The sequence below is a fragment of the Monodon monoceros genome, unplaced genomic scaffold (genome assembly GCF_005190385.1).
Source record: "Monodon monoceros isolate NGI ecotype Baffin Bay Population unplaced genomic scaffold, NGI_Narwhal_1 Super_Scaffold_16, whole genome shotgun sequence".
NCBI lineage: Eukaryota > Metazoa > Chordata > Mammalia > Artiodactyla > Monodontidae > Monodon > Monodon monoceros.
The window spans coordinates 11,207,870-11,217,551 of NW_021703772.1; the positions used below are offsets into that span (position 1 = coordinate 11,207,870).

Genomic DNA, 9,682 nt, shown 5'->3' on the forward strand with positions numbered 1-9,682 from the left:
TCAAACTTTTTCATTTTTATTATGTTTGTCATGGTGACCCCGTGACTAGTGATCTTGGATGTTAACATTGCAAAAAGATTACGAGTCGCTGAAGGCTCAAATGACGGTTAGCATTTTTTAACAATAAAGTATTTTTTAATGAAGGTACGCACATAGCTTTGTTAGACATGATGCTGTTTCACACTTAATAGACTACAGTACAGTGTAAACATAATTTTCATATGCAGTGGGAAACCAAAAAATGTGTGCTATTTGCTTTATTGTAATATTTGCTTTGTTGCAGTGGTCTGGAACCAAACCGGCAGTAACTCTGAGGTATGCCTATACACCAGTAATTCACTAGCCAATGTTTTACTTACTTTTAAACATCCACTGGCCCATTGTTTACCAATTATTAGTAGCTACTTATTACCATGTTTATGACGGAGAGCACTAAAGAAGTGGGACTCTTCCCGCAGCAATAATGAGTAAGAAGTTTGTTGGCAAAGGAGGGTTGACTGATTCTCCTAAGGAATATTTGAAAGCTGTTATTCATCACTCACGTTTTCAGGTCAGCTTCAGATGGATGAGACTTTGTCCTTTCATTAAACATTTAGAAATGAGCTTTTCATGACATCCAGGATTCCAGAAAGAATAAACATCAGTTAATTTTTGTTTTGTTTCCATTTGATCAGCCATGAGTTGTTTCCAAACTTCAGCGAGCCATTCCTGGATTTATCCCACTGTGATCCTCTGCCTGTTTGGATTCTTCTCCATGATGAGACCCTCAGAACCCTTCCTTATGCTGTATTTATCTGGGCCAGATAAAAACCTGACCAGTGAAGAGGTGAGTTAATATACATACATATCTTGATGTGGTTTAATCTTACAGGACTCAAACAAGGACCTAGAGTGAGGTTTTCATCCAACAGGAAATAAGATTAACATACTGACCTCAATGAATCCCATCTTCATAGTATGTGTTATTTTATAGAACTGTTCAAACTACTCTTTCCTCCTCACACTTGCAAAAATGGGAAACCAAAACACATTGCATGTGTAATAAATATTTTCACTTTTGTAGACTTCTAACATTAGGCTTAATGCATGGGAACATGTCAAGTCTTCATTGATTCTATTATACTAATCCTAAAATAAAATCAGTGATGCCAGGCACAGGATCTAGTCCTAATAAACTTTTAGCCTGCTGGGGTATAAGCAGAATCTGTTTAAAAATTGTAGCATTTCTTTAGGACACTAACTTCATTTTGAAAAACTCTTTATCAGCAGGTGAGACATTAACAGCTTTATCTCCCAGCTTTATCTTCCCCAGAAGTCCCAATTCTCTTACTCAAAGGATCCACCTCTTTTTTTTTTTTTTTTATGACAAGTGCAACAAGAAAGTGCACTGACCCAGTCGGAGAATTACCCTGGGCTGGTTTTATTAGTCTCCAGCCATAGCTAAGAAAACACTGTAGAGTGTGTGGCTTCACCTGAAAGGCTCACTGATGCTGCTTTATTTGGTGATAAGGTAGTATGGACGGAAGGGCAAGCTTATTCTACTGTAGTGTAAAATCACTTAGGGGCAACTCTGTTTCAAAGTTTCCCAGATGGAAGCATGTCACTATTAAGACAAAGCAAACAACAGATAGACATCCAGAATCAACCAGTGAGCCCCAGGGGTCTGCTTCCTTGACCACTAGGGACCAGCTGGACCTCAAAAGTGCAGCCCAGTTACATTAGCCTTTCAAATCACTGAACATTCCCCTGTCATTGAAACAGGAACCCACTGAGGTTGCTGGAGAAAGCAGGGGGCACAGAACAAAGTCTAATGCAGCTGACCTGCACCTGTACCCATCACGCCCCAAAGATCAACAACTTCTTCAGTCCTTTCTGTGAATGAACCTTGAGGTGCCGTGCATTTCTGACTAAATCCATGAGATGACCCATATTAAACTGAGGCCAGAATTGAGTGAGCAGAGACAAATCAGTAGAATTGGAGGCAAACGGGGTTGGGAGCCCAGCAAATTTGGCCAGGAAGGAGATGAAATGCATTGCTTGTTCCCACACCGTAATTCTGCAAGATGATTTACCCTGTGCTGTCTTCATATGGGTGTTCATCCAGACTTGCAAGGCTGAGATTTTTGTCATAATGATGAATCACATAAAGGTAAAGGTTGCTGGATTATTCTAACACTGTAGCTGCTTTATCTAGTGTTGTTATCTCTGAACAAGAAGAGAATAGTATTTTTTAATAGCCTGAAAAACCCACAAGTGTCTGTTGAACAATTTTTAACTAGTTTACAGGCACACCTCAGAGATATTGCAGGTTTGGTTCCAGACCGCCGCAATAAAGTGAACATTGCAGTAAAGCAATCACACACATTTTTTTTTAATTTCCCAGTGCATAAAACAGTTATGGGGCTTCCCTGGTGGCGCAGTGGTTGAGAGTCCGCCTGCCTATGCAGGGGACACGGGTTCGTGCCCCGGTCGGGGAAGATCCCACATGCCGCGGAGCGGCTGGGCCGGTGAGCATTGGTCGCTGAGCCTGCGCGTCCGGAGCCTGTGCTCCGCAACAGGAGAGGCCACAGCAGTGAGAGGCCCGTGTACCGCAAAAAAAAAAAAAAAGCAGTTATGTTTTCACTATACTATAGTCTATTAAGTGTGCAATAGCATTATGTCTAAAAAGTATATACCTTAATTGAAAAATATTTTATTGCTAAAAAAACGCCAAAACAATTACAATAGTAACATCAAAGATTATTGATCATAGATCACCATAACAAATATAATAATAATGAAAAAGCTTGAAATATTGTAAGAATTACCAAAATGTGACAAAGACATGAAGTGAGCAAATGCTATTGGAAAAATGGTGTCAATAGACCTGCTCAATGCAGGTTGCCACAGACCTTTAATCTGTGAAAAACAAAACAAAACAAAACACGATATCTGCAAAGCACAATAAAGCAAAACACAATAAAATGAGGTATGCCTGGGCTCTAGTGTACATACTATTATAAATTTAATATAGCTCAGATTGCACATTAAGCCAGTATACTCTTCTATGGAGATGCATGTAAGTGTATGAAGTGGGTTTTTTGGTGGGGTGGGGGGAGCTCTCCTTTCCTACTGGGTTCCTTGAAAATCAATTTTCTATTGTGCTTTCTCATAATACGGAGAATACCCTATTTGATTGGATGCAGACTTTTGTATCGGGCAAGCGACATGTACCTTAGTAATACACGAATCTGAGAAAGGTAACCCTCCTCACTTCCTGGTGCTTCATGGTCACAGGATCCATTTTTCAACTCTGCAGATCACAAATGAGATCTTCCCCGTGTGGACATACTCATATCTGGTGCTGCTGTTCCCGGTGTTTATCCTCACCGATTACGTCCGCTACAAGCCAGTCATCAACCTACAAGGGATCAGCTTCATCATTACCTGGCTGCTGCTCTTGTTTGGCCAAGGAGTGAAGACCATGCAGGTCGTAGAGTTCTTCTATGGGATGGTCACTGCCACCGAGGTGGCCTACTATGCCTACATTTACAGCGTGGTCAGCCCAGAGCATTATCAGAAAGTGAGTGGCTACTGCAGGAGTGCCACGCTGGTGGCCTACACGGCGGCCTCAGTGCTGGCCCAACTCTTGGTATCCCTGGCCAACCTATCATACTTTTACCTCAACGTCATATCCTTGGCCTCTGTTTCCATGGCCTTCCTTTTCTCACTTTTCCTACCAATGCCTAAGAAGAGCATGTTTTTTCATGCAAAACCCAGCAAAGAAGCTCCTCCAAAGCCAGCAGGAAAGGATGCTGTCTTAGAGGAACCTCAAAAGGATCATGAACCAGGTGGACAAGAAGTAGTCACTGTTTCAGGGAACCCATATGATGGCCATTGGAGCAGCTCAAAGCCAGAAAGTGTAGCTTTGAGAGTTTTTGTGCAGTGGTTACAAGATTTGAAGGAGTGTTACTCCTCAAAACATCTTTTTTACTGGTCCCTATGGTGGGCCTTTTCCACAGCAGGTTTTAACCAAGTTTTGAACTATGTTCAAGTCCTGTGGGATTACAAGGCACCAGGCCAGAGTTCCATAATATATAATGGAGCAGTAGAAGCTATTGCAACCTTTGGAGGTAAGTAAACTTTGATCTTCCTTTGACGGGCTACCCCCCACTAAGTTCATTTCTCCAGTTGCTAAATTCTCCATGGTGGTAAATTAGGTCTGTTCAGAAGGCATATTAATCTTTTCCAGGAATAGAAGGCAGTGGGGCACAAAGAGGGACAGGACATTTCTATTTAATGTGTTGCAGTTACTGGTAACTCAAGAGCTCGGAATTCAGCACCAAGTGATCACATTCTAGTCAGATTCCCAAGATTCCATTTCATCATCAAGAAAAGTGTTAATAATGCCCCCTGTTCTTTCAGGATTGTTTTTAATATCAAAGAGAAAATAGGTATCTTGTGTATAAAAAAGGTGTTTTTATTATTTTAGAAAATGAACTGAACTTTTAAGACTTCCAAATTATCACTGGAAGGGTTTTTGTTAATAAAGAATTTGATTTAGCTAGTGCCCATCTTTAAGCAATTCCAGGCTCTACACCACAAATTTTCAAAATTAGCTTTCTTATGAGATTTAAATCAGAAGTGGAAGATGTTATGTGAGTCAGGATTCTAATATCAGAGGAAAATCTGCCTTTGAAGTTCCCTCTACAATAAATATTTATATCCTGGTTAATGGAAACTTAAATTCAACTAAGACTTTGAAGGTATTTTTCTAGGAAGTAGGAGATTTCCACACCCTCTTTTACATAAATTTTCAGAAACCTCATGTGGTGTCTGTTTTATTATTGTCTCCCTTTTAGGAGATTTCAGTTTAACTCCTGGAAACCAAGACTGTACTAGAGTTAGTTCACTGAAATTATCTCTCCTACATTCCAATTTCTGGGAAGAAAAGTAACTTTATGTCTTTTACAGTGTGGTTCTTGCCTAGATCACATGTGGAAAAGTTAATCAAATCTCAGTAATTTGAAACATAAATATCTCTCACTTTGTTAAAGAGAACTATAATTACTAACTCTAATTACTGTCAATTATTCAATCTCTTAAACTCTATAAATTGTTCACCCAAAACCTCAGGTAAATTAAGCCAGATCTTGAAGACATTAAGATAGAGATTAGAAGTAAAATTAAGCAAGATTAGTAATAAAGACTAAAACTTACTACCTGATGCAACGCATCTGTTACCTATCACTGAGAAAAACAATAAAGAAAGGCAGATATGAACAGGCTAGGTGTACTGCCAGAGCAGTTGTTTCACCTTTATGTATCCCTGCCCGAGCATGTTGTATTAAGTGACTGAGTTTATGTAGCATTCCTCCCCACTCTGTGGGTGGTTAGGAACCTTTCTAGTCCCTCTGCATAGAACAGTGCCTGGCATGTAGTTGATGCTAATTAAAAGTGTGACAACTAAATGACTGAAAGAATAGAAATTAAACAGAGTAGCCAAAGGAAAATATGCTTGAGACACAGATAAATCCCCATTTAGGTGGATCACACTATTTTCACGAATTGGGAAAGCAATATGTTTATCTTTCAGAATTACCTGAGACCTGAGTTCTTAAGAGAACATGTTGATGTTTCCCATGGGCAAAGTCAATATGTTGGATCTTCCTTAATGTTTCTTCTTTAGGGGCCCTGGCTGCCTTTGCAGTGGGTTATGTGAAAGTCAACTGGGATCTTCTGGGAGAGTTGGCTCTGGCCATCTTCTCGGTTGTCAACGCAGGCTCTCTATTTCTCATGCATTACACGACCAGCATATGGGCATGTTATGTAGGCTATTTGTTATTCAAGACCAGCTATATGCTTCTTATCACCATAGCAGTGTAAGTATTACTAAGCATTTCTTCCCAGTCCTAAAACTAAACCATATTCTCTTTTCTGTATTCCTATAATTCTTTTGAGAACTTTGGAAGGATTTTAATCAATTGCAATATTAAATGTTGACTACTTCATATTAAATTAGGCACAATTGAGCCATCTTTTCATTTAATTGCTCACCAAATATTGCTAATATTAATCAGCAAGGGAAACACGTTCTGTAAGTTCATAAACCAAAGGCAATGATACATGGTCAGGTTGTGATTTTTATTTCAAGTTTGCCAATTTGCACGGTGTAATGCAATTTGATTTTGAATGATTAAGCTTAGATTACACCTCTGATTTCACTTGGTTGCTTGAGTAATTCCAGGCATATACTTTTGTATGAAACAAAATATTTTCAGCAAGGTGGATACTGAAAAAAGTAGATGCAAAGATTACAAGAAACTATGAATCCCAGAGATCATTTTTTTAATGATTAAAAACATTTGGTTCTATATATAAGTGCAGAGAAACCTGACTATAGGATATATGCTTTGGTATTAACCAAAAGAGATAAGAAACATTTGAATTTCAAATCACATGAAGGTAGAGCCAAAAGCTTTATAAAGTTTTGAGTTTTAGTCTGTGAAAAATGCTTGATAAGTAATTGACAAAACACGGAAATGTGGACCCTGAGAAAAGATCATGAAACAAAGGAAAGAGATGAAACTTGAGGCAAGTTCATTATTTTCACCAAAGGGTGTCTGTTTAATGTATCAAACTCATGTGTCTTGAGTTTTTTTAAGGCGAGTATTTTGTTAAGGTAAGATGACATTGTTTCTTTTCATTTTAAGAATATTCAGAACCCAAAGCCTTTTACCTGCATTCCAAGGAAGAACTATAAATAACATATATCTGCCAGTCTTTCAAAAGTGCTTTGTAATAAGATTTCAATATCTATATAATTATAAAAAATAGGTTTCTTATGAGATTTAAACCAGAAGTGGAAGATGATTCCAATTCCAATTCCAATTCTGGCCTCAGTTTAATATGGGTCATCTCAAAGGAAGAACATTTAGGTTTAATTTCTGGAACCATTAAATTGGATAGGAAGAATTTTGCCATATTTCCTTTAAGTATATTTAATTCAGCCTTTAAGTATATATTTTTTCCTTGTTCTGCCCGTTTGTCTATACTGGAGGAGATTTAGACAAAAAGTGCTGTTAACAAGACACTGTTTTCTCTTCATTTTCTTTTAAAGATAAGAATCCCATGTACGTTCTCGTTAAAAATCTTATTCTATGTTGAATGACAGGTTTCAGATCGCAGTTAATCTGAGTGTGGAACGCTACGCCCTGGTGTTTGGAATCAACACCTTCATCGCCCTGGTGATTCAGACTGTTATAACCGTGATCGTAGTAGATCAGGGAGGATTGAGGCTGCCAGTCCGCATTCAGGTAAGCTGCAGTACTTCCATTTTCCTATTCACGCAGTTGGGGGGGGGATGTAGAATAACCTGGTCACCTCAGAGGGCTTTTTCAACCTTACCACTGGCAGTATTGAATTTCTTGGCTAGGCAAATTTTAAAATAAACCATGCCTTAGGACTCCCCTGGCAGTCCAGTGGTTAAGACTTCACCTTCCAATGCAGGGGGTGCAGGTTTGATCCCCGGTCGGGGAGATAAGAACCCACATGCCTCACGGCCAAAAACCCAAAAGATAAAACAGAAGCAATATTGTAACAAATTCAAAAAAGACTTTAAAAATGGTCCACATCAAAAAAAAAAAAACTTAAATAAAATAAAGTAAAATTAGCCATGCCTTTAACCATCAACTGTAAAACCAAGTAGGTTTTGAGCAGTAATCACTATAGGTTAGCATTTGCCTTTGGTCCCTAAAACCCTATCAGGTAACACTCTTGCCTTCATGTCCCCCTTATGTCTCCTCCTTCCCCCGTGGTCCAGTACCACAATATACTAAGATGCAACTGGGAAGGGGTACGTGGCTGCAGAGTTCACTTCCCCTTTAAGTCTCTCAGAGTACTGAGAGACTTAAAATTAGTCCAATTTCACATTTTACATGTGGATCTGAAAAAAAGGGGATAAGGCAGGTAAAAAGTAACCTCAGTGTCGAAAACTCATTCCTGGAGACATTACATATAGCATTGCACTATCCTCCAAACATAGACACGTAAATCAGTGGGATTTAGCGTTTCTTTCACTATTGGTGGCATGTGCTAGAATTTGAATCCAAGCAACCCTGACTCCAGAGCCCACACTCTTAGTTACTGCATTGCTTACCCTTTCATGCCTGGTTCTTCTAAGAGGGGAAAAGAGAGTATTGTGCACATCTAAAAGATCCATATTAAGATCCTGATTCTCGGTTACCCCATTATCCAAGTAAATCAACAGCATCACTATGTATTATCAATAACCTAGATAGTCAAATTTCATGTGTGTCTAATTAACTCTGTTTTTCTCTAGTTTTTAGTTTATGGGAGTTATTTTGCAGTCATTGCTGGCATTTTCCTGATGCGAAGCATATTCATTATCTACTCAACCAAATGCCGAAAGACAGTGCAGAGCTCTGCTACAAGTCAGAATCCATATGGGCCACACCCAGAAGAACCAAAGAACAACTAATGAACAAGGTTCTAACCTCTGTCAACAACTACAGCCTCTGAGCAAGGACTCTGCTGGTCACAAAGTCACGGAGTGCCATAAATTGACACACTTCACAGGTCTGGATTCCAGTGAAACTTTTCAAAGCCAGGAAAGTTCAGCTTTGGACCAGATATCTATGTACCCAGCTGAACTCATTGCAGCTGTTCAGGTATACCATCTCAATTAAACAGCCTATGTTGGGGAACCCCAGTGAATAACAATGACTGGAAAATTCTGGTTTTGATTGCTTGCAAGGATGTGCAAGTGGCATGGAAACAAACCATGAGAAAACTCCAACCATTCTAGAGTTTGATATTCCTCATTTGTGAGCAGAAATACTAACTGAAGTGACCCTCTTGCTTGGCTTAGATATTTGTTTTATTTTACCCAAAACAGGCAACACAATGGATATTTTTTGTCACATGAGCCATTGTCCTTCTTCTTCCATTAAGTATATTTCTTTAAAACTTACAGTTCCTTGAGAGAATTATAGGGCTTGGTCCCATTTCTAAGGAATCCTTTTCTCTCCTGATAACACAGTATTATTCACAAGCTATTATTTGATAATATCACCACTTAAATTTTTAATCATTACTCCTCACTTTGTGCTCTTCTGAGCTTTGTCGTTGAAACTCTACCTCAGGAATAACTCCAGACACTCCTGTGTGGCCACAGAATGACATTCATGCCAATTCCCAGTGGCCCCAGGAGAGACAATGAGCTTTCTTCTATCATGACCCCAGACAAATGTTTTAATGTCGTGTCAGTGTGATGTCTGCCTAAAACAGAAAAACTTAAGTAGAAATTTTCAGGGATTTCTAGAAGTATTCATAAATAAGGAAACACTGATGGGGGGAAAGCACCTAATTTTTAGATGACACAGATTGTGCTAAATAAAATTAATTGGTGCAAAAATATTAAAGAGCCTTTCTGATTTTTTGGTGAATTGTGCTGAAAATTGGCTGAGTTTATCTGTCATTTGAAACTTCAACAAAAATTTCATTGAACATTCTGCCACTGGGAATAATGAATGCTGATTCAAGATTTGTGTTTCAAATAGACTTTTCTCCAAATCTCAAAATTCAATCTCTGGACAAAAAATTAAAATTCAGTCCAAAAGCCAATACAGTGGAGAAAACTAATAACTAATTACATCAAAAGCAAGAAAAGAATGACTACTCT

At 38.7% G+C, this 9,682-nt stretch overlaps 1 protein-coding gene across 1 annotated transcript; it reads left to right on the top strand.

Annotated features, from left to right (window-relative positions):
• The first annotated feature begins 676 nt into the window (after positions 1-676).
• Positions 677-8,479, top strand: SLC19A3 (solute carrier family 19 member 3). Its single transcript, XM_029225942.1, has 5 exons — positions 677-826; positions 3,299-4,112; positions 5,669-5,861; positions 7,154-7,295; positions 8,321-8,479. Exons 1-5 carry the CDS (start codon positions 677-679, stop codon positions 8,477-8,479), a joined length of 1,458 nt encoding a protein of 485 aa, XP_029081775.1.
• Positions 8,480-9,682: the final 1,203 nt, after the last annotated feature.